Genomic DNA, 25,915 nt, shown 5'->3' with positions numbered 1-25,915 from the left:
ATCCACCCCAAACAGGAAATACCCCCTCCCCCGCCAGTAGGTATCCCCCAGTAAATATTTCCCAGGCCCCCGTTACATTTAATCTTCAGTGTCTTCAGCTCCAGCATGGGGCACTTACCACCGATGCTCTTCGTGCTTCTGGGCACCAGCGAGTGACATCAGCAGCGTGATCACATGACCTGATCACATGACCTGATCAGCGCTGCTGACGTCGCTCTGACCCGGAGGTCAGAACTTCAATTGTACTTGCGTCTGAAAGAACTTTGGGACCCTGAAAAATGCAACAAAAACTCAGCAAAAAATGCACCAAAACCTGTGTTTTTCACGCTGCTTTTTTTCTTCCAAGAGAACAGGTTTTACCTGCAGAAAAAAAACCGAACCAAAATCGCCCTGTGTCTGCATTTTTGTTGTTGTTTTTTTTACAGGTATAACATCAAAAATAAAAAATCACATTGATAACATACAATGCAGCGAGGTGCAGTACTTACCACATCCAGCAGGTAGGAGTAGACTGTGCAGTCTATTAGTGGTGTAGTACTGACCACATCCAGCAGGTGGTAGTAGGTCACTGTGTAGTCTACTAGTGGTGCAATTCTGACCACATCCAGAAGGTGGTAGTAGAGGGCACTGTGTAGTCTATTAGTGGTGCAGCAGATGGTTATAGAGGTCACTATGTCACAGTACTACAAAAGCAGCTACAAAAATGATAAAACTGGCACAAAAATGGGCATAAAAAAGTAACCCTTTCAGTAACGCCCTTCGGTGCCACTTTGATGCCCATTTTTGTGCCAGTTTTATCATTTTTGTAGCTTCTTATAAGTGTATTCACATCAGGGCGCCTCGCTGCTTAGTATTATTGTGATTTTTGTTGTTAAAGCTGTAAAAAAAACTGAAGAAAAACAAAAAAACACTGCTGAATAAGAAACCAACTTCAGCATCGTGAGGAGGAGGAGGAGTGTTTAGGCTGCAGTGTTGTCAATAAAGTTGGTTGATAGAAGAAAAAAAATGCATTGCTGTTCATGTGGTAGGGAGTGATCATGTGCTCGGCTAGTCATGTGACTTTCTTCTTCCTTAGGAGGTACCATAGAGGAGGAGGAGAGATGGGCACTGTGCTGGACATCAAAATCAAGAGGGCCAACAAGGTCTACAGAGAGGGGGTAAGAGCAGAGGAGCCCCCCAGCCCTGACCGGCTGCAATCACCACCCTGAGCAAAACTACAACTCCCAGCATGCATTGTGCAATCCCTAGATGCTGAGGGGTTGTTGCAATGTGATCCTGAGTATAGCCACCAATTATTCAGTCATTGCTGAAGGAGTGATTCTGGGAGTTGTAGTCCCACCAGAGCAGAAGAAAAGGCAGAGCCCACCGCCTCCCAAGCATTAACCCCTTCTCGCTGCAGACAGTTTTTCTTTTTGCTTTCTCCTGAGAGCCATAACTCCCCTCCCCCCTCAAAACATGCAAGCGCTGGTTTCTAGTGATGGGTAGCTCCTGAACAAGCCGGCTCTTTATAGTGAATCATATGAGTCGGCTCCTGGCAGGGAGCCAATTGAAATTTAAACGGCTCTTTGCCAGTTCACGTTCCACAGTCAGTCCCCTCTGGCCCCGCCCCTCCCTCTTCTCTGGCCCCTCCCCTCCCTCTTCTCTGGCCCCTCCCCTCCCCTCTGGCCCCGCCCCTCCCTCCCCACCCGGCCCCTCCCTCCCGGCAGTAGTCACTCTGATCTTATCCAGGAGACTGAGAATGGCTGCTCCTCCTGCTGCCGCACATAGCACTGACTCACAGCCCCGCCCCCCTCCAATCTGTGACAAGCAGCAGTCAGGCACTTTATTAAAGGAACACTGACATCTGGATTTAGCCTGATTATAGTTATTTACCGCCAGCTTGTAAATCCTCGCTGAGCGAGGGAGACACAGCGGATGTAAATGTGCGTCCCTTGTTCTCTCTCATTCACTTGAATGGAAGAGAACAAATGATCCAGCGATGCATATGGGCAGATAAGGATCTCCTCTGCAAACATCGCTGGATTGAGCATCACTGGATCGCAGGCTCGGGTGCTGCATGGTCCATGCGGTCAGTCAGCGAGCGCTGCCCGACAACATGGTCGCATCCTGTGTGTCTTTTGCTGAATAGGGCTCCGGCACAGGACAACTTCCATGGAAACCCATGTAAACAGTTCCATAGGTTTTTATGGAATACCAGCAGGATTGAAGCAGAATTTTTAAAATAAGTATATGGAGAATATACCTATTTTAAAAAGTTCTCTTCAATTAATGGCACTAATGCCCATGTGATCCAACCCCTTTAATGACATTATATTAGTGATGGCAAAAGACATTGGTCCTTGATGGGACACCAAAAAAACAGATAATAACAGAGGAAATAAACTGAATCAGTCCATCCAAGCTATGGCACTTAGTTTATCTATCCAATGGGCCCTAAAGACAATGTTAGGCTGCCTTCACACTTTGTGGATTTGCAGCGGAGTTTCCATGCAGATCATCAGCGTGGAAATTCCATGGCATTTACAGAAGCCAACAGTGGCAATGGTCTTTATCCAAAACACATTCTCACTTCGTGGAAAAATTCAGCATCTGACATGAGGTGTGAAATTGGCTTCAGCAGCAGCATGTGAATATGTGCCGAATATCCGATATGCAAAATTCATTGCAGTCAATGGACGGGTGAATTCCGCAGCAAATTCCTTATCTAAATCCGCCTGGATGCAGATGCCACATTTGACACTGCAGTTTTGCTGCAGACTGTTTGCAGCAGACAGCCCACAGCGAACTCGCCAAGTGTGAAGGTAGCTTTAAAATGTGGCACTGATAATTAGTATCTTGTTGGTATTTTGCATGTTCATTTTGTGTTTGTTAAAGTTTTTACAGCAAATAATATAAAATCTGGTTATTCTGGAAACTATTCTGTTTTATGTCATAAATTGGCACATGTGTAGATTTTTACTAAAAGGTAAACAATCATGGGTTAAAACATACCAGAATTTGGCTTCAAATTTAAAGTCAAAGGTAATAGGAAATGAAGAGCCGTTTTCGGAGCCAAAAGAGCCGGCTCACCAAAAAATCGCATTTTACCCATCACTACTGGTTTCCTGCCGACAAGTTCTAGTTTTCAATCACACAATTAATTGTAAGACTGAATAATAAATAATAAATGCTAATGAGGTTAAAGGGGAAGGGGGGAGACGGGCATAATGCCGCCATTGTCGTGATATTACAGCGTTTATTGTGCGGTAAAAATGTCCTGGAGAAGTGGATTCTCCAGGTCTGCGATTACAGCGACACTGACTATATACAGTTTTTTTTTAATAAATTATATATATATATATATATATATATATATATATATATATATACATACACATATATAAATTCTCGTGAAATTGTAGTGTTTTCTTTAGTTGTCACTAATATATATGTGTGTGTATTTATATATATATATATATATATATATATATATATATATATATATATATATATATATATATATATATATATATATATATATATATATATATATATATATATATATATATATATAGATAACGGGTCTGGGAGGCGGAACCTCTGAGCTACTATACAAGGGGGCGGTCCTTGTAAGGGAGCGGGTGGCAATCAGGGATGACGGGCAGGCAGTCACAGCAGGTGACCGGGACAGTCTCTGAGTGGACGGGCTGGAGGTCACGGAAAGTGACCGGGGCAGTCTCTGGATAAATGGGCAGGGAGTTACGGCAAGTGACCGGGGCAGTCTCTGGATGAACGGGCAGAAGGTTACGGCAAGTGACCGGGGCAGTCTCTGGGTAAAGGGTAGGTACGACCTGTGATGGCAGAGCCTCCAGGTAGGCTAGCAGGCAGATGGTAGATGTGTGCTCCCAGGTGAGCAAGCGAGAGTCTCTGGAATGGTAGGTGGTCACAGCACGTGACGGCGAAGCCTCCAGGTAGGCTAGCAGGCAGGTAACAGGTGGGCGCTCCCAGGTGAGCGGGCAGGAGTCTCTGGAAAGGCAGATGGTCACAGCACGTGACGGCGGAGCCTCCAGGTAGGCTAGCAGGCAGGTAACAGGTGTGCGCTCCCAGGTGAGCGGGCAAGCTGGTCCATAGACAGACTGACAGGAGTTGGAAGGCAGACCGTTGGACCTCAGGCTAGCAGGCAGGTGACTGGATATCAGGCAGGACAAAGGCAGCAAGCTGGCAGGTAACTGGCAACGGGACCTGAGGGCTGAAGCACAGGTGAGACACAGGTGCAAACAACATTGCTCGGGCACCTCCATTTTGGAGGAGGTGCCCTTTATATGGGAGGTCCTCCGGCAATTGGCCGGGGACTCCTTAGGACGGCGCGCGCGGTCCCTTTAAGAGAGGGGGAGTGCGCGCGCCCTAAGCACACTGCCGGGGAAGGAGCAGCGGGGAGAGCAGCGCTGGAGGACGCCGCGCCAGGAGCGGGGAGGTGAGAGGGACGGCGTCTCTGCCTAGAACGGGGCAGAGACGTCGATGCTACATATATATATATATATATTATGCGACAACTAAAAAAATAACTTTCGGTATGTGTATTATATAAAAAAATATTTCAGTGGTTAAAAATTTCTCAGAACTTTAGTTAAACAAAAACATTTCATTTTTAGTCTCCCCTGGGGACTAGAACCTGCGCCCGATCACTTGTACCATATACTGTGATTCTACAGTATTGCAATATATAGTAAAATTACTAATCTGGCAGAGCTTCATAGGAGCACCAAGATGGCGGTGACCGGGCAGTTCAGTTGGTCTCCGGCTGCCATGGCAGACCGTCTGCTCCCCACAATCTCATCATGGCGAGTCTACGGGCACTGGATCGATTGCGCTTTAAATGCTGCTGTCAGTGATTGACGGCGAAGTCTGAAAAGGTTGCACAGCAGCGATCAGACCCAGCTCTGGTTGCTGCTGTTAACGGCAGGTGCTGGCTGTATAATACAGCCGCCTCCTGCCCTATATAGAGCGAGACGCAGTACGCCGACACCTGACTTGGGATGTGTAACAGTATCCCATGTCAAGAAGGGGTTACACCCCCAATCCTTTTGTAAGGACAGAGACGCTGACAGGTGTATCCCCCCATACAGAATACAGCCGTGTTTAGGGTGGTCAGGGGGAAAGGTTTTTTTTTTCCGAAACCAGAAACCCCCTTTAAGTTTTGCCATAGTAATAACGCTGCTTGTGTAGTCGCCTGACGTTCTGTTATTGCCGTGGCTCTTGCATTAGTGGCTCTGGATTTATTATTTAACATATTAACCGATAGGAGGTGTTGTCTGGAGTAGTCGTCGTCGTGAGCAAAGATGCGGTTCAGCACCAGGGAATCTGCCTGACCATGGAGGGCTCCGTCAGTCTGCAGCTCAGCGCCAAGAGCGTTGGCGTCTTTGAAGCTTTCTATAATTCGGTGAAGGTAAGACGTCCGCAACCAAAGGAGAAAGGGGAGGGGCCCTGAACGTCGCCCATACGGTGGTATAATGGGCTTTCCCACGGTTTAAACCCTTTTTACCAAGTGCTGTCTGATCCCCGGTGACTGCTGAGTTCTTTGCTGGTTGCACAGTCCGGGAATCACATGTGTGATATCTTACACCCTTTCTGGTGTATATGTCCCTCATCCTGGCTCTATCCTGGTATAGATGTTCCCCATCCTGGTATAGATGTCCCTTATCCTGGGCCCAATACTGGTATATATATCCCCCATCCTATTATATGTTCTTCAATGCATAGAAGAAAATAATTATACTCGCCTTCCCTCCGCTCCCCCGCCATGCGGCATCCTCTTCTGAAGCCGGCAGCTGACTTAAGCGTACAAGCGACGGGAGTGCGTGACTTCACTGCTATGCCCCCCCCCAGTCACATGCACGCCGACGTCAGCTGCTGGCCTCTGATTGTCCGGCAGCGTGTATTGTCACGCACTGACCCGACGAGTCTCTGCGCTGCAAAACTCTTCAACTGCACGTGCGTCTCAGAACTCTCATCTAGTTTAAGTTTGCGCTGGCGTCGGCGGCCCCCACCTGCACAATGAGGGGCCCCTGCTTGCAGTAATGTTATTGAGAATTAAAGGAAACGATTCTTGTTGATTTATTGCAGCCAATTCAGATCATCAGCAACACGGTAGAAATGGTGAAACCTGGGAAGCTCCCCGGCGGGAAGACAGAAATCCCTTTTGAGTTCCCGCTTATCATAAAGAGCAACAAGGTTCTGTATGAGACGTACCACGGGGTGTTCGTGAACATTCAGGTAAGCGCTTGGCCCCACTAGGGGGGATAGGACCAACTTTGCATTTTTCTTTTATTATCCCATTAAATATGGAAAAATAGAATGAAGCAACCTTGTTTAACCCCTTACTCGTCCCTCGATGAGTAAACTGAACCCAAATAAAAACAATGGTGGAGTTGCATTTATTTATTTTTTTTTCAATATTTTACCTCACTTTGATTTTTTTCCAGTACATTATATAGTAAAATGAATGGTGTCGTTGAATACTACAACTTGATGCGCAAAAAAAAAATTACAGTTTTTGTACTCATGTAGAGCGAAATGCGTCTCGCAGCTGAGTATTCGTTACAGCTGCATCCAGTCTGGACCCGCAGGACAGGAGACTTGTCGTGTTAAGGATTTGTACATTGATCGGTACATTTCTGCCCACAGTATTCTCTGCGCTGTGACATGAAGAGATCTCTGCTGGCAAAGGACCTGACCAAGAGCTGCGAGTTCATCATTCATTTACAAGTAAGGTTTTAAAAGGGTTGACCACCTTTGGAAACTATTTTTTTTCTGTAAATAAAATAAAATTAAAATATTCACATTTGTTGCTTTTGGAGCTCGTTATGTGAAATCTCTTCTTTTCAGATCAATTGGGAGTTTCTTCAGAGTTTTCTCTGGGGTCCTGCGCTTCCTCTCCTCGCTCCCAAACACTGGCAATCACTGCTCGGCAGCTGATCTAGTAGTATTATCAGTCTCATTGCCAGTGTTTGGGAGCGAGGAGTAGGAGCGCAGGAAGCCAGGGAAATCTCTGAAGAAACTCCTAATTGGTCTGAAAAGAAGAGATTTCTCATACCGAGCTCCAAAAGCAACAAATGTGAATTTTTCAGCAATGCAGCGACGCAGAGCAAAATGTAAAAGAGCAGCAGAATCAGGGGAACTCATGGATTTTTGCAAGGTATGTAAGTTGTGGGGTTTTTGTTTCTTTTTTACACTCACTTTTGCACGTTTTCTGCTCTCCTGCCACCTTGTGGCTGACATATAGGGCATCAGTGTTTGGTCATTCTATATTGCTGACCGTCTTCCAATGTTCTCTGTTTAGCATTATTTTTTCCTTCTGATTTACTGGTATGTGGCGTATTTGGGTGGAAATTCTCCTTAATGAAGAAAAACTGGAACATAAAAACTGCGCACATTAAAAGTGTGGGAAGCATTTGTCACACGCTGACTCTGTCTCTTGGCTTCACCGTTGAGACAACACATCCACTTCTGATTTCTATCTTGGACAGTGCTGTCATAGAGATCCTGTATGGATGTAAACCATCAAACACATCAATGTTCCCACATAATCACTAACCGTAAAGTCCGACTGTACTCACATTGCCTCTGTCGCCGACCCCGTAGTCTTTGGCAGGTAGGACGGTGCTACATACAGCACGATCTCTCCTGTCATCGCGATCTTACACGGTGCTGGCGTCTTCACAACAATGTGAACTGAACCTTGGGTTGTAAGTAATGTGCATACTGCTGCTGATGCCTCGCCAGTGTATTACTATAATATCTGGGTGAGGACTCCTATGGATCCGGTCGTACCTGCCATGGATGTCACCCAGTCTTCATACAAACCACTGTAGCTAAGCAATGGCTGATGGCCAAAGAGAAAGCGTGCAAGATCAGATGCCAAGAAATCAGATTTAGATATGTATATTTAGGGGCTCAGTAGGACTATCGACTCCCTCCCTATAATCCACCCCCCCTTGAAAAAAAAAAAAAAAAAAATACAAGCAATATACAAAGTAGAAAAGCAACTTAAAAAACATCCTATTTTTCTGCTATAACGTCTTGTACTTACCTAGCAGTCTGTTGTACTATTCTAAACAGGTAGCCTGTAAAAATACCCCAAAAACTTAGACTAGTACAGATGGGGCGCGCGTGTGCATCAGCGAGCAGAAAGGATTGTGCGGAGAGGGATTAATGCATTTAAATGATCGGGGAGGGTGGAAACGTGGAATGGAAGAATTGCAATGCACTGAAAGGGGTCAGTGTATCTAAGTAATCATGGAGGGCGAAGAGGGAGGGCGTGTGGATCAGCATGCACAAAGGGTTGGGCGGTGAGGGTTTAATGTATTTAAGTGATCAGGGAGGGCGGACAAGGAGTGAGGAAAGGGAGGCAGAGCAGATGGAAACGTGGAGTGGGAGATTGCAGTGCACTGAAGGGGATCAGTGTATCTAAGTGATCAGGGAGGGTGGAGAGGGAGGAAGCTTGGAAAGAGAGAGAGTATAAAACCTCTGGAGAGATTCCCTGTGTCTTGCTCTGCTGTCCGGGGCCTTGCACTAGGTATAACGCCCTGTAGCAGATTTGTCTGCCTCGTCACTTTAAGATTGAACCAGACACTGAAGGATTTCCTATATGGACAGAATGCATCCAAGCTGTGGCCATGTGTCGCCCCCTAGTGGACAGTGAAGGCCCGGATTCCAGCAGAGGAATCTGACTATCTGCTGCGCGATGAAGATAAAATATGGATGAGAAAATTCCTTTCCCAGGCACAGAGTCTTCTCTGGCTGCTCCGTGCTCTTCTCAGGCTGTGCCCATAACGCTGCGGGCGCACTGTGTGCCACCATATAGTAATGTGACAGTAATTGAGAAAAACATCCCACACCCGGACACCGAGGGGACAACACATAATCTATGGCCTGAAATGAAGTTTCAATTGTAGACCGTTCTGTCATCCACTCTCCACCCCCGACTCATACACTTTACCTGCGCTGATACATTGTAACGATTGTCTATACTTAGAAAAAGTATACTTTCAGCTGCGGAAAGTATTAGATATATATTTATGCGGGAGGCGGTATGCAGTGTTTTATTGTAATTGCAAAATGATTTCTAAAACCTCATTCACACAGTGCATTTATTTATTTATTTTTATAAAAATTCAGCATGTCCATTTTTTTGCTGCAGATTCTCCCTATTGAGTTAGCAAAAAAAAAGCATCAAAAGCGCACAAAAAAATTACTTAATTTCCACTGCAGTTTTCTGACTATAGTCCTGTTTGTATATATATATATATATATATATATATATATATATATATATATATATATATATATATATATAATATACACACACACACACATATAAATACATACATACATATACAGTACAGACCAAAAGTTTGGACACACCTTCTCATTTAAAGCTTTTTCTGTATTTTCATGACTATGAAAATTGTACATTCACACTGAAGGCATCAAAACTATGAATTAACACATGTGGAATTATATACTTAACAAAAAAGTGTGAAACAACTGAAAATATGTCTTATATTCTAGGATCTTCAAAGTAGCCACCTTTTGCTTTGATGACTGCTTTGCACACTCTTGGCATTCTCTTGATGAGCTTCAAGAGGTAGTCACCGGAAATGGTTTTCACTTCACAGGTGCGCCCTGTCAGGTTTAATAAGTGAGATTTCTTGCCTTATAAATGGGGTTGGGACCATCAGTTGTGTTGTACAGAAGTCTGGTGGATACACAGCTGATAGTCCTACTGAATAGACTGTTAGAATTTGTATTATGGCAAGAAAAAAGCAGCTAAGTAAAGAAAAATGAGTGGCCATCATTACTTTAAGAAATGAAGGTCACTCAGTGCGAAAAATTGGGCAAACTTTGAAAGTGTCCCCAAGTGCAGTTGCAAAAACCATCAAGCTCTACAAAGAAACTGACTCACATGAGGACCGCCCCAGGAAAGGAAGACCAAGAGTCACCTCTGCTTCTGAGGATAAGTTTATCCGAGTCACCAGCCTCAGAAATCGCAGGTTAACAGCAGCTCAGATTAGAGACCAGGTCAATGCCACACAGAGTTCTAGCAGCAGACACATCTCTTCAACAACTGTTAAGAGGAGACTTTGTGCAGCAGGCCTTCATGGTAAAATAGCTGCTAGGAAACCACTGCTAAGGACAGGCAACAAGCAGAAGAGACTTGTTTGGGCTAAAGAACACAAGGAATGGACATTAGACCAGTGGAAATCTGTGCTTTGGTCTGATGAGTCCAAATTTGAGATCTTTGGTTCCAACCACCGTGTCTTTGTGCGACGCAGAAAAGGTGAACGGATGGACTCTACATGCCTGGTTCCCACCATGAAGCATGGAGGAGGAGGTGTGATGGTGTGGGGGTGCTTTGCTGGTGACACTGTTGGGGATTTATTCAAAATTGAAGGCATACTGAACCAGCATGGCTACCACAGCATCTTGCAGTGGCATGCTATTCCATCCGGTTTGCGTTTAGTTGGACCATCATTTATTTTTCAACAGGACAATGACCCCAAACAAACCTCCAGGCTGTGTAAGGGCTATTTGACCAAGAAGGAGAGTGATGGGGTGCTACGCCAGATGACCTGGCCTCCACAGTCACCAGACCTGAACCCAATCGAGATGGTTTGGGGTGAGCTGGACCGCAGGGTGAAGGCAAAAGGGCCAACAAGTGCTAAGCATCTCTGGGAACTCCTTCAAGATTGTTGGAAGACCATTTCCGGTGACTACCTCTTGAAGCTCATCAAGAGAATGCCAAGAGTGTACAAAGCAGTCATCAAAGCAAAAGGTGGCTACTTTGAAGAACCTAGAATATAAGACATATTTTCAGTTGTTTCACACTTTTTTGTTAAGTATATAATTCCACATGTGTTAATTCATAGTTTTGATGCCTTCAGTGTGAATGTACAATTTTCATAGTCATGAAAGTACAGAAAAATCTTTAAATGAGAAGGTGTGTCCAAACTTTTGGTCTGTACTGTATATGTATGTATGTATTTATATGTGTGTGTGTGTGTGTGTGTGTGTGTGTATATATATATATATAATATATATATACATACATACATACATACATACCTTATTTTTTTTCCCACCGAGTAGAAAAAGTTTTCCATATTCGGTTTACAAAGATTAAAAGTTAAACAAAAGTTTTCCATATTCTGCTGTATAACCTGGTAATGAAATCTGTGCATCTTCCCGTTGTACAATGTGAATCCTCCATTTATTTTGTGTATTTCAGCCACAGAAGGGCAAACAGACCCCGAGCCCGGTCGACTTCACTATAACACCGGAGACTTTACAAAACGTTAAAGAGGTACGTGACACGGGACATCATGGCTGACAGCTTTTTACTACTTTAGGCCCAATGGTGACTAATGCAATATTGAGGTCATAACGTTTCGCCAGGAGGCGTCCTCAGGAGACAATGTATTGTGAATGTAATCACTGCAGGTAACAAGTCATCGGTGACTACACGAGGGCTCCACAGATGGGAAAAATGGCTGCTGTAACTTAGCGAAGATGCCAAGAGCGTAGCTGAATTCTCAGTGCAGTAAAGCTTTGGCGAATATTATTTAGGACTAGAATTGTCAGGAAAAAGTCGCAATTTTTGCACACGCTTTATTTCAGCAAAAATTTGCAACTTTATCCTGTCAGTCATGACTGCAGCATGAGAGCGGATCGCCTCCCTGAAGTTACAAAAAGGCGAAACCTCCCACCAGTCCTCATTGGTTTCATGTCCTGGGACGCAGAACCTTGTGGATTTCCAGGTGCTGCCTGGGATTTATGGCAGGGAGGGATAGGTTTTTTTTTTTTATTTTGCCGCTGAACTGGAGCATGTTCCCTGCCCCTAGTAATATACTTACCAGTCGCTGTCTTTCTGTTCCCAGCGCCGCTCCGGCCGGTCTTCAGCCGTTGTGACCTGCCGGATCGCTCCAGTGTTTGCTGGGTGATCGGAAGTCACTTGTCAATATCAGTCTATGATGGCCCGAATGCGGACCCCATAGTCTTATATCGAGAGCTTGTGATCGATAGCTCTGACTGTGGTCAGTTAGGAGATTACGGATGGCGGAGCGGGACTGGAGCGGCGCTGGGGAGAGCAGAAGATGGCGGCTGGTGAGGATAACACTAGGCTCAGGGAATGGACATTAGTGATCTCACTTCAGGAGTAATAAAACAAAAACCGCCGGAGTGTTACTTTAAGTAGCGGGCAACCCCTTTAAATTGTCAATGTGGAAAAATATCTTAGAAAATGGAAAACCTCTAAATAATATCATTAACTCCAAAAAACCTATATAGTAACACACTGGACTCCTCCATTCGTCGCTCTAGGATCTGCGTTGCTTGCGGTGCGGCCGCAGCGTCTCACCGGGCAGGGGGGGGGGGGGGGGGGGCACTAGTACTATAGGCTCTGACTATACCTGGGGGGCGCTAGCGGGAAAGGAGGATGCAGAACAGATGAATGTGGCGGCAGTAGGGTCGGGGAATGTATCGCTGGAGCTGGATCTGCTGCATTTCAACCAGTTTTTAAGAAATTCTTAACAGAATGAGGGGCAGATTAAGGGTTAAAATGACATTTTCAGAATCTCTACCGGAATTGTGTCCCAGTGCTGCCATCTGCTGGTGAGTGGAAGGAAATGCAGCCCATAGATTTCGAATTTTTTTTCCTCCCCATTAATATTTTAAGTGTAAATTCTATCTGTACATTATATAAGTGACGTATAAAGCAAATCCCCAGATGTTTAATAGTGCGGTGAATGTCGGGATTTCTGTAATTGCTGCCGGTCCACCTGGTATCTCGGTCATTCATCCATCTGCTCCTGGTCTGTGTCGTGTATAGGAAACGTCAGACCCGTCCTGAATCATTAGTCAGGACCTGACACGGGAAGACCTAGAAGTCCTGAGCCTGCAGACTGGCACAGGCCGGACCTTCCGCAGAGACGAGCCCCCAGAACCCAGCACTGATGTGTAAGCTCCTGGGACCGGGAACAAGTGGTACAAAAGCAGCAGCAGCAAAAAGGACACGAGCGACGCTGGCCGGGGAGGAAAATGGCATTCATACCGATTATGTCACTTTCCTTAGTGAATGTGTGATCCGTGTGTCTTTCAGAGAGCGTCGCTGCCTCGCTTTCTCATCAGAGGACATCTGGACTCCACCAACTGTGTGATCACTGAGCCCCTCACAGGAGAGCTGCTGGTGGAGACCTCCGAGGTGGCCATCAAGAGCATCGAGCTGCAACTGGTCCGGGTGGAGACGTGCGGTGAGAGATCGGCCACCGGGACTAGAGAGAGAGCGAGAGCGCGCGCCACCAGGAATAGAGAGAGTGAGAGAGAGCGCCACCGGGAATAGAGAGAGAGAGCGCCATCGGCAATAGAGAGAGAGCGTGCCACCGGGAAGAGAGAGCGCATCACCGGGAATAGAGAGAGAGCGAGAGCGCGCGCCACCAGGAATAGAGAGAGTGAGAGAGAGCGCCACCGGCAATAGAGAGAGAGCGCGCCACCGGGAAGAGAGAGAGTGCAAGAGAGAGCGCGTCACCAGGAATAGAGAGCACCACCAGGAATATAGAGAGAGAGCGCCACAGGGAATAGAGAGCGCCACCGGGACTAGAGAGAGAGCGAGAGCGCGCGCCACCGGGAATAGAGAGAGAGCACCACCGGCAATAGAGAGAGAGCGCGCCACCGGGAAGAGAGAGCAAGAGAGAGCGCGTCACCAGGAATAGAGAGCACCACCAGGAATATAGAGAGAGAGCGCCACCGGGAATAGAGAGCGCCACCGGGACTAGAGCGAGAGCGCGCGCCACCCGGAATAGAGAGAGAGAGAGCCACCGGGAATAGAGAGAGAGAGAGCCACCGGCAATAGAGAGAGAGAGCGCTCGCCACCGGGGGGAGAGAGAGAGAGAGCGCATCACCGGGAATAGAGAGAGTGCGAGAGAGAGCGCCTCACCAGGAATAGAGAGCACCACCAGGAATATATATAGAGAGAGAGAGAGAGCCACCGGGAATAGAGAGAGAGAGCGCCACCGGCAATAGAGAGAGAGAGAGCGCGCCACCAGGAATAGAGAGAGTGCGAGAGAGAGCGCGTCACCAGGAATAGAGAGCACCACCAGGAATATAGAGAGAGAGCGCCACCAGGACTAGAGAGCGCCACCAGGAATAGAGAGCGCCACCAGGAATAGAGAGAGAGAGCGCGCGCCACCGGGAATAGAGAGAGAGAGCGCGCGCCACCAGGAATAGAGCGCACCACCAGGAATAGAGAGAGAGAGCGCGCCACCGGGAATAGAGCGAGAGAGAGAGAGCGCGCGTCACCAGGACTAGAGAGCGCCACCGGGAATAGAGAGAGAGAGAGCGCGCCACCGGGAATAGAGAGAGAGAGAGCGCACGCGCCACCGGGAATAGAGAGTGAGAGAGAGCGCGTCACCGGGAATAGAGAGCACCACCGAGAATAGAGAGAGACCGCGCGAGCACCACCGAGAATAGAGAGAGAGCGCGTGCGCCACCGGGAATAGAGAGAGAGAGAGAGCGCGTGCCACCGGGAATAGAGAGAGAGAGCGCGCGCCACCGGGGGGAGAGAGAGAGCGCATCACCGGGAATAGAGAGAGAGCGCGTCACCAGGAATAGAGAGCACCACCAGGAATATAGAGAGAGAGCGCCACCGGGAATAGAGAGAGAGCGCCACCAGGACTAGAGAGCGCCACCGGGAATAGAGAGAGAGAGCGCGCACCACCAGGAATAGAGAGAGAGAGCGCGCGCCACCGGGAATAGAGCGAGAGAGAGAGAGCGCGCGCGTCACCAGGACTAGAGAGCGCCACCGGGAATAGAGAGAGAGAGCGCGCGCGCCACCGGGAATAGAGAGAGAGAGCTCACGCCACCGGGAATAGAGAGAGAGAGCGCACGCCACCGGGAATAGAGAGTGAGAGAGAGAGCGCGTCACCGGGAATAGAGAGAGAGAGCGCGCGCCACCAGGAATAGAGCGCACCACCAGGAATAGAGAGAGAGAGAGAGAGAGAGCGCGCCACCGGGAATAGAGCGAGAGAGCGAGAGCGCGCGTCACCAGGACTAGAGAGCGCCACCGGGAATAGAGAGAGAGAGAGAGCGCGCGCCACCGGGAATAGAGAGAGAGCGCACGCCACCGGGAATAGAGAGAGAGAGAGAGTGCGCGCGCCACCGGGAATAGAGAGCGCCACCAGAAATAGAGAGACCGCGCGAGCACCACCGAGAATGGAGAGAGAGCGCGTGCCACCGGGAATAGAGAGAGCGCCACCGGGAATAGAGAGAGAGAGCGCGCGCCACTGGGAATAGAGAGAGAGCGCATCACCGGGAATAGAGAGAGAGCGCGTCACCAGGAATAGAGAGCACCACCAGGAATATAGAGAGAGAGAGAGCGCCACCGGGAATAGAGAGAGAGCGCCACCGGGAATAGAGAGCGCCACCGGGAATAGAGAGAGAGAGCGCGCGCCACCAGGAATAGAGCGCGCCACCGGGAATAGAGCGAGAGAGAGAGAGCGCGCGCGTCACCGGGAATGGAGAGAGAGAGCGCGCGCGCCACCGGGAATGGAGAGAGAGCGCACGCCACCGGGAATAGAGAGTGAGAGAGAGAGAGCGCGTCACCGGGAATAGAGAGCGCCACCAGAAATAGAGAGAGAGAGCGTGCGCCACCGGGAATAGAGAGAGAGAGAGCGCGTGCCACCTGGAATAGAGAGAGAGCGCCACCGGGAATAGCGAGAGAGAGAGAGAGCGCGCGCCACCAGGAATAGAGAGAGAGAGAGAGAGAGAGCGCGCGCCACAGGGAATAGAGAGAGAGAGCGCGCGCCACCGGGGGGAGAGAGCGCATCACCGGGAATAGAGAGAGTGCGAGAGAGAGCGCGTCACCAGGAATAGAGAGCACTACCAGGAATATAGAGAGAGAGAGCGCCACCAGGACTAGAGAGCGCCACTGGGAATAGAAAGAGAGAGCGCGCGCCACCGGGAATAGAGAGAGAGAGCGCGCGCCACCAGGAATAGAGCGCACCACCAGGAATAGAGAGAGAGAGAGCGCGCCACCGGGAATAGAGAGAGAGAGCGCGCCACCAGGAATAGAGAGAGAGAGTGCGCGCGCCACCGGGAATAGAGAGCGCCACCAGAAATAGAGAGACCGCGCGAGCACCACCGAGAATAGAGATAGAGAGAGCGTGCGCCACCGGGAATAGAGAGAGAGAGCGTGCGCCACCGGGAATAGAGAGAGAGAGCGCGTGCCACCGGGAATAGAGAGAGAGAGAGCGCGCGCCACTGGGAATAGAGAGAGAGCGCGCGCCACCGGGGGGAGAGAGAGAGAGAGAGCGCATCACCGGGAATAGAGAGAGTGCGAGAGAGAGCGCGTCACCAGGAATAGAGAGCACCACCAGGAATATAGAGAGAGAGAGAGCGCCACCAGGACTAGAGAGCGCCACCGGGAATAGAGAGAGAGAGCGCGCGCCACCGGGGGGAGAGAGAGAGAGCGCGCATCACCGGGAATAGAGGGCACCACCAGGAATATAGAGAGAGAGCGCCACCAGGACTAGAGAGCGCCACCGGGAATAGAGAGAGAGAGCGCGCGCCACCGGGGGGAGAGAGAGAGAGAGCGCGCATCACCGGGAATAGAGAGAGTGCGAGAGAGAGCGCGTCACCAGGAATAGAGAGCACCACCAGGAATATAGAGAGAGAGAGCGCCACCGGGAATAGAGAGCGCCACCGGGAATAGAGAGAGAGAGAGCGCGCGCCACCGGGAATAGAGAGAGAGAGCGCACCACCAGGAATAGAGAGAGAGAGAGAGAGCGCGCCACCGGGAATAGAGCGAGAGAGAGAGCGCGCGTCACCAGGACTAGAGAGCGCCACCGGGAATAGAGAGAGAGAGAGCGCGCGCCACCGGGAATAGAGAGAGAGAGAGTGCGCGCGTCACCGGGAATAGAGAGTGAGAGAGAGAGCGCCACCGGGAATAGAGAGAGAGAGAGCGCGTGCCACTGGGAATAGAGAGAGAGAGAGAGAGAGCGCGCGCCACTGGGAATAGAGAGAGAGAGAGAGAGAGAGCGCGCGCCACTGGGAATAGAGAGAGAGAGAGCGCGCGCCACCGGGGGGGGAGAGAGAGAGAGAGCGCGCATCACCGGGAATAGAGAGAGTGCGAGAGAGAGCGCGTCACCAGGAATAGAGAGCACCACCAGGAATATAGAGAGAGAGAGAGAGCGCCACCGGGAATAGAGAGAGAGAGCGCGCGCCACCGGGAATAGAGAGAGAGCGCGCCACCGGGAATAGAGCGAGAGAGAGCGCGCGTGCGCGCGTCACCAGGACTAGAGAGCGCCACCGGGAATAGAGAGAGAGAGCGCGCGCGCCACCGGGAATAGAGAGAGAGAGTGCGCGCGCCACCGGGAATAGAGAGTGAGAGAGAGAGCGCGTCACCGGGAATAGCGAGCGCCACCAGAAATAGAGAGACCGCGCGAGCACCACCGAGAATAGAGAGAGAGAGAGAGCGTGCGCCACCGGGAATAGAGAGAGAGAGAGCGCGCGCCACCGGGAATAGAGAGAGAGAGAGAGCGCGCGCCACAGGGAATAGAGAGAGAGAGCGCGCGCCACCGGGAATAGAGAGAGAGAGAGAGAGGGCGCGCGCGCCACCGGGAATAGAGAGAGAGAGCGCGCGCCACCGGGAATAGAGAGAGAGAGAGGGCGCGCACGCCACCGGGAATAGAGAGAGAGAGAGAGAGCGCGCGCACCACACCCTACCAGGAATAGAGCGGGGAGTGAGAGACAGACAGACATCGGGAATAGAGAGAGAGCGCGCCACCAGGGGAGACTGATCAAACCGACTGCAAAGGAACCGGTTCACTGTCTGACCACGGTTCTCCTGGCCAAACTACTAGTCATAACACTGACCAGATACATCGTCATGGTACCAATAGAAGACTGTGATGCCCAGAATTGGTACCAATAGAAGACTGTGTTTGCCCAGAATTATAGTTGGGGTATAGCAGTTGGGTGTATTCTCACTAAGCAAAAAATTGGCTGGAAATCCTGCTGCGTATTACAGCGCCGGATGTGACTTTAAGATGTCCCCAGTGTAGACTGACCAGTGTTGTGGATGTGAAATCTGCAGGAGGTCACCTTATCCTGTGTCCGTGCATTTCCTTTATGAAAATAGTGCAATTAAGCTCCCAGTTAACCCCTTTGAATAACAGAAATGCAGTGTGAGCACGTATCCTTAAAAGGGGTTAAACTTACCCTCACCCCAAAAAAATCTCCACTGTTTAATCGTTGTAGCTCCAGCATCAATCCTCCACTGGTCTTGGTTTACTTATAAGGCACATCTATATAACCACTGCAGCCAATCGCTTGCTTAACGATCTGGTGGTGTGTGTCTGTCTATCATAGAGGCCATTGATTGGCTGCAGTGGTCATGCGGAAGTAAAAAAAAACAAACAACCAACAACTACTAAAATACCATCAAAGTTGGCGGTATGAAGGGATTAAACAGTAATATTTTTTTTTAATCCCTGGCAACCCTTTTAATTTGGAGTTTCCTGTCCCCCAACGACACGGACGAGCAATTAGATCTTAATCTGTACTGAATGTTTTTTTTTTCTAGAGATGAAACGTGATAAAATGTGGAAATGTTTTGCTTCTGTTTCAAGGTTGTGCGGAAGGCTACGCCAGGGATGCCACCGAAATCCAGAATATTCAGATAGCGGAGGGGGATGTGTGCCGAGGGCTCCCTATTCCAATCTATATGGTATTTCCCAGATTATTCACCTGCCCGACTTTGGAAACTACCAACTTTAAAATAGGTAGGTTTTATCTTTGCCTGTGATATACCCCAGATTCAGGCTGATCGCACGGTATGTTTAATGACCTGATAATGATGGGTCTTGTGTTCTCCGCAGAGTTTGAAGTCAACATTGTGGTGGTTCTTCAGGACGATCATCTCATCACAGAGAACTTCCCTCTCAAGCTCTATAGAATATAACACACAAACACTTGGAGTCCAATTCATTATTGCATTTTTTTTGCCTGTTTTTTTTTTTCATTTCTTTTTTTTTTTTTTTTTCAGTTTTTAAAAGTCTTTTTTATGTTTGCCTTCGGTTTTTTTTGTGTTTTCTTTAAGGTTGGTCATTGTGGGAAGGGTTTGGGGTTTTCAGACGTTCAGCTGATTGCACCTGAGATGCACAATGATGTAAATATACTCTAGGTTCCCCCCGTCTGGAGTGATTTTATGTGCTGCTGAAATTTAACATTTTAGTGTAAATATGGCTCTTTACACTAAAGTTGCTGCAAAAACAGTGAATTTTTGATTTTGCACAAAATTCATGAACCACGTGCACCATTCTGAAGAATTTGATGGAAAAAATGTCAGCAATAAAAAAAACAACCCGCAAATAATGATTCAAGTCCTAAGCCACAGACAGCAGAGAAATCACAAGTTATCACCAGCTTAAATATCCATCGGTAACAACGTCCATCGTAGACTTCTCAACCCTCCCATTAAACACAGTTCACATTGTGATGCTCCAGCTTCATACATTTCTACAGTAATAAACTTGTGTATTTTCCACTATTGCTTTGGTTTTTTTTGTGATTTTTTTTTTTTTTTTTAAACTTTTTATTTAAGATTATTGTCACGCAAGGTGTGGGAAAGACTAAGTGCAATATGAAGGGAAGAGGGTGATGAAGCCCAAACACTAGGGAAAGGGGGAGTGGAGACCCCTAGGCAGATCCAAAACCACCCTGCCTCCCCTACCGTCCCTATATTGGTTCCACACCTATTGCCGAGCAGGAACCTAAGCCCTGTATGTCCCTAGAGGTAAGCCCTAGATAGGGAGGAGGAGAGGTGAGCACTGGTCAGGCCCCACTACATACTAAAGACAGCAAGGTAGACAAACAATGGGGATAAACTTAGCTTGAGCAGACACCAGAGGAGTAACGCCAACTGTCTTTCAAGGGCACCAGAGAAGAAGCCAGCCAACAGCTAGTGCTCCAAGCCTGCACAAAAGTACATAGAAGTATCACCGGCGATTGCCTGGAGCAAACTAAGGGTTTTTAACACCCCTGCAAAGGTGTGTCAATCAGCAGCAGAAGGGAGGTCGCCGCTGGGTCTTAAAGGAAGAAGGATTAAGAAGTTGTCTGCAATGCCAAGCGCAGTGACCTTCTACAGCCAGATCCAGTGCGACTGTCTATTACACCTGACACACCCGTGACAATTATAGAACATAGCGAGGTTATAGCGTAGAACAAACAGCATTTCTCATTATTGTCTGGCAAAGTTAACCTTTCCCTTATTATAATCATGGGACTAATATCTTAACCAAAGGCATAAGGCACCAAATAGCACATTTTATCATGCGAGAATCTACCTCATCACATGGGGGCTAATGTGAGTCAAAGGGGAATCACACCAAGGCTTTCATAACTTATCTCATTTTTCAGGACTGTATCTACCTTTATATACCACCCTCTCATGGGATGCTTTAGTATTTATCCGTGGGGGTCTTCTATCCATCCACCTCATGGCGAGAGCCGTGTGGACTAAAAATAACGTGGGGGTCTTCTATTCATCCATCTCATGGTGAGAGCTTTGAGGACCAAAAACAATGTTCCCCCGGAAGAGTGCGAGGGTGGTGAGGCCAGGTCTCCTCATCAAAGCTTCCTAATAATCAAACCTTAGGGCAGAGGAGTACAGAGGAGTTGTCAGATCTCGATGAGGATAGCTATGACCTTCCAAAAGTCTGCCATAGGAGGACAATACCACATCAGGTGTATAAAATCTGCCGCCTCTTCCTCACACCTGTGGTGGCTCTTATAGAACGTGTCAGGTGGCATTAATGGACTATATCCATTTGGACTAGCTTGTTATTAATTGCTGGTGAAACAGTGTGGGGAGGTCAAGGCCTTGCTCCAATCCTCCTCTGATAGGGAGGGTATTACTGTCCTCAACCAACAATGGTGATGAGGAGCATCTCCTGCTTAGCAACTGGGTGTATACAAAGGAGATCAACCTCCTTGGGTCCCTGGCTTCTTAGAATCCCAATTGGGGGTTATGAGAGAATTTCCAATGTCTGGGAAGTAGATATTTAGCTCCAATACCTAAAGGAAGCGAGTTTGGGGACTTGATATTGATCAAAGGAAACAAGAACACCCTGGATAGAGACCTGTGCCGGTGTCTTGACCCCTAAGTTTGACCAAAACTGAGCCTCTTTGGAATGTAGCAATTCGGGAAGAGCACGGTTATGCCATAAGGGGGACTCAGCTACTGTGTCCTTGAATTGAAAAATCTTTTTTGGTGGCCTTCTACACTTGAACCGCAAGTCTGTGAAATGGCAAGAAGGAGCGTGGGTATTGATCTGGTGCCTCCCATAGACTCTGAAGACCCAAACAGTGGGCAAGGTGGTGATCAAGAATTAGGCAAATGATTATCTGCTATCAAGGGTTGTAGAAAGCGAAGTTGGCCAGGTAAGAAGTAGTCCAGGAGTGCCGCCCTGCCTCATCCCTGGGCCTCTGAAGAGCAGTAAGACTATTTAGGATGCTAAATGGGAGTTGATTGTGGCACGGACCTTCTGTGGGACTATAGAGGCCGAATGTTCCTAAACATATAGCAATTTAGGGAGGACTATCATTTTAATGACATCAATTCTCCCAGCTACTGCCCATGGGAGGGCTCCCCATATTCTAATTTTCTCCCGCAGGTATGACAAGAGAAGATATACTGTACTTAAATCATTGAGTTGCGTGACTTCTTGCTGTGTATACCTTGAGATTTAAAGCTGGATGCCATTCGCAGCCTGCGGATTGGTTGTTTTTTTTTTTTAAGAAATACAGAAACCAAAATGATCACAAAATGTAAAAAGTTCATTACTCCCTCCTTGTATCCAGCGGTCCGTGATCTTTGTAGCATCGTCTCATCAGCCACAAGTTATGCTAAATGCGTCATGGTCCAGCGCTGAGCAGTGCAACAAAGCTGTGGGGTGAGCTCCCTCTGGTGGTGGCTGCAGGTAACCAGAAGTTTAGCTTGCAAGAGGAATGAGGGAGGAAGACGTGTAGCAGAAAAACTGGAGATCGGATCTCAATATAAAGGGGTATGTGCACGTCCTCTTTTTCAGGCAGAAAAACCCACCTGGAACTGCACCACAAGCCCAAAATGTTGTGAACACATACAGTGACATGTAAAAGTTTGGGCACCCCTGGTCAAAATTACTGTGAACAGTTAAGGAAGTTAAAATGAAATGATCTCTAAAAGGCCTGAAGTTAAAGAGGACACTTTTTCTTTGTATTTTAGGCATAAAAAAAAATATAATTTTTTAATTTCAACTCTTTCACCAGTGACAGCAGGCCACGGGGCCCATGAACCAGGGGGGCTCAGTGTCAGCGCCCGCACCGGACCCTCCCCCCACCAGCACCACCCTGCATTCAACTGTATCAGCAGATGCCGATACAGTTAAAAGCAATGATGTAGTAGAGAGCGTCATGTGACACTCCCTCTCCCATCATCCCCCCTCTGCGTCTGACGCAGCGGCGCTGTGACGTCACTTCATCGCGCCACGCTGTGTCAGGCAGTGGAGCTGCTGAGATACGCTGTGGAGAGGGGGGAGGAGAGGTGAGTATGTATTTATTTATTTTAAAATCAGTGAGTACGTGGCACCCAGAATACTGGAGAACTGTGCGTGTATTATACTATAGGGGGTTGCATTTTTACCCTTTGGGGGTGTGCATTTTACCCTGTGGAGGACCATAGGAGTGCAGTATATTGTATGGAGGACCATGGGGAGCACATTATGCCATATGGAGGACCATGGGGGGCCATTATAATATTTGGAGAGCTATGTGGGGGGCCATTATACTGTATGCAAGCAATTATACAGTGTGAAGGTTTGTGTGGGGTCCATCATACTGTTTAGAGGTCTGTGAGAGGGACACTATACAGTGTGGGGCCATTATACTGTACGTTGGCCCATTATACTGCATGGAGGGCAGTGTAGGGGTCACAGTTGCGGCATCATACTGTGTTGGGGTCACCATACTCGGCCGGGGGAGTTGAGGTGGGGTACAGTAGGGTCAGTATACTGTGTATGTGGAGAAATTCACCATAGGGGTATCATGCGTCTGGGGGGGGGGGGGGGATTTGTTGGCATCACACTTTATAGGGGCAATGAAGGAGGAATCTAGGACTTCAGCAAGAGGAAAATTACTATGTAAAGGCTGGAAAGTTGTGAGATCTGCTCTTCTGTGACCCAGACAAATATTTAATTTTTTCTTCCTTTTTTTTTGGGGGGGGGGGGGGGTTTGAGGGACATAGATTAGAATTTCTGCTATGGGGCCTTATGATTTCTATGTATGCCCCTGCCTTTCACCTTCCTGATCAGGCCAATTTTTTTTTAATTCTGACCAGTGTCGCTTTATGAGGTAATTACTCTGGAACGCTTCAACGGATCCCACTGATTCTGAGATTGTTTTTTTGTGACATATTGTACTTCATGACAGTGGTAACATTTCTTAGATATGACTTATGTTTATTTGTGAAAAAAATCGGAAATTTGTCAAATTGTGAAAATGTTACAACTTTCCAACTTTTAATGTTTATACCCTTAAATCAGAGAGATATGTCACACAAAATAGTTAATAAATACCATTTCCCACATGTCTACTTTACATCAGCACAATTTTGAAAACAATTTTTTTGTTGTTAGGAAGTTAAGGGTTCAAAGTTGACCAGCGATTCTCATTTTGTTCAACAAAATTTACTAAACCATTTTTTTAGGGACCACATCACATTTGAATTGATTTTGAGGGGTCTGTATGACAGAAAATACCCGAAAGTCACTGTGACGACACAGCTTCTAATCTTAATTAGCCAGACGTTTAGATTTGTTAAGCCAGGAGAAATACACTATTATCTTTAGTGTTGACTTTTGAATGTATGTGTTTCTTTGGCTGGTCAAGAAGGACAGTGACTCACTGTTTGGGAACAATGATGTTTGTTACTATGCTAATTGTATATTGAACTAAAGCCAGCTAGTTGTTGATTTACAAGAGTAGGGCGATACCAACTATGCAAATTGATTAAATGCTCAAACAATGAGACCTGAGCACTGAAACTTTCCCCCCGACCTGTGACTGATGACCTTAGCCACAGATGTAAATACAAAAAGGGGTTTTCTATCCTGCTGCAAAGAGAATAAAAGATCAGACAGACATTCTTCAGGACAGCCGCTTTGTAGCATGGCTCCATCCAGAGAGAGACAGATTTGGATTCTACAGGTTTCCAGCCTAAAGGTATATGGCCCTGACTGGAAGGATAAAGATCTGCTCTATTGACCATCAGAGAACCCATGGATACATTTGTGGGAACCAGGTTGGGACAATGAGAGATATATTGTTTGGGGTCGCCTGGAACCCATGGAGATTTTCGGAGAAGTCCGATTGGGACCAGCCGAACATCTGGCCCCATGGGAAATCTCTGAGAGGCCAGGGTGAGACCCTTGGGTCTCCTGGCCTTGTACCTCAATGGACTGTCAGCTTCCTAATCTTCCCGCTACTTCCTTTCTGTGGGGGCCTGTTGAGGTAGTTGGCCCTGGAAGTCCTAAAGTCAAAGCTGCTCTATTCCCGGCGGGCCAGCAGAAGGGTGAGACTGTGTAATTTTGCACCATCTTGGGTATTTACTGGGACTATTCTATATGTTTATTGTCCGTTTGGTGGTTGTGTTGTCTTGAGTAGTATTATGCTCATGGAAGACACCGGGTCTTCACAGTGACACCATTCTGAATACTGCACCCCTCAAGGTGCTCAAAGCCACATTCATGAAGTTTATTAACCCTTCAGGTGCTTAACAGGAATTAATGGAATGTGGAAGGAAAAAATAAACGTAACTTTTTTTCACAAAAATTTTCCTTTGGACCCCAATTTTGTTTTACTTTCACAAGAGTAACAGGAGAAAATGGACTGCAAATTTTGTCGCGCAATTTCGCTTGAGTCCCTCAATATCTAATATGTGAGGGAAAACCACTGTTTGGGTGCACGGCAGGGCTCGGAAGGGAATGAGAGCCATTTTACTTTTTGAATGTAAAATTTGCTGGCTTAATTAGATTACGCCATGTCACGTTTGGAGGGCCACCATTCTGGAAACTAGACCCCACAGGGAAGTTATCTAGACGTGTGGTGAGAACCTTAAACCCCCAGGTGCTACACAGAAGTTTATAACATTGAGCCGTGAAAATAAAAAAATCTAATTTTTCCCACAAAAATGTTTTTGTTTTTTTTTAACCCCAAATTTTGCATTTTCACAAGGGTAACAGGAGAAAATTTACCTCAAAATTTGTGGTGCAATTTCTCCTGAATACGCAAATACCCCATATGTGGGTGAAAACTACTTTTGAGGCACAGTGCAAAGCTCAGAAGGAAAGAAGGGCCATATTGGAGTTTAGTTTTTTTCTGGACTTGTTTGAGGGTGTCATGTCACATTGGCAGAGCCCCTGAAGTGCCAGATCAGCAGTACCCCCCATAAGTGACCCCATTTTGCAAACTACACCTCAGGTGTGTCACAGCATTTTATACAATTGGGCAGTGAAGAAAAAAATAATTACATTTTTACCACCAAAATTTTGCTTTAGCCCCAGATTTTACATTTTCACACTGGGAAATGGGTAAAAATGGCACTAAAATTTGTCACTTTCAATTTCAAATGAATGTAGACATACCCCATATGTGGCTGTACAGTACTGCTTAGTCACACGGTGAGACTCGGGAGGGACGGAGCGCATTTTGCCTCCTAAAATGTAGATCTTCTTAGAATAGTTTGCGGACTCCATATACAGAGCCCCTAAGTGCTAGAAGAGCAGAACCCCCCCTCAAATGACCCCATTTTGGAAATTATACCCCTTTGTAAATTCATCTACAGGTGTAG

At 47.5% G+C, this 25,915-nt stretch overlaps 1 protein-coding gene across 2 annotated transcripts; it reads left to right on the top strand.

Moving 5' to 3' along the window:
- The first annotated feature begins 1,001 nt into the window (after positions 1-1,001).
- On the top strand, positions 1,002-19,581 carry VPS26C (VPS26 endosomal protein sorting factor C). Of its 2 annotated transcripts, XM_073668407.1 has the most exons (8): positions 1,002-1,157; positions 5,282-5,425; positions 6,103-6,252; positions 6,664-6,744; positions 11,267-11,341; positions 13,136-13,286; positions 18,660-18,812; positions 18,909-19,581. In XM_073668407.1, exons 1-8 carry the CDS (start codon positions 1,038-1,040, stop codon positions 18,989-18,991), a joined length of 957 nt encoding a protein of 318 aa, XP_073524508.1. In that variant the 5' UTR covers positions 1,002-1,037; the 3' UTR covers positions 18,992-19,581. The 2 variants fall into 2 exon arrangements, with proteins under 2 accessions (XP_073524508.1, XP_073524509.1); XM_073668408.1 differs by lacking the exon at positions 5,282-5,425 and having other exon boundaries at positions 1,010-1,157.
- Positions 19,582-25,915: the final 6,334 nt, after the last annotated feature.

Source organism: Phyllobates terribilis, unplaced genomic scaffold, assembly GCF_046119375.1.
Source record: "Phyllobates terribilis strain yellow unplaced genomic scaffold, ASM4611937v1 Scaffold_2__4_contigs__length_985480577, whole genome shotgun sequence".
NCBI lineage: Eukaryota > Metazoa > Chordata > Amphibia > Anura > Dendrobatidae > Phyllobates > Phyllobates terribilis.
This window is presented reverse-complemented; position numbering and strand designations above follow the sequence as displayed.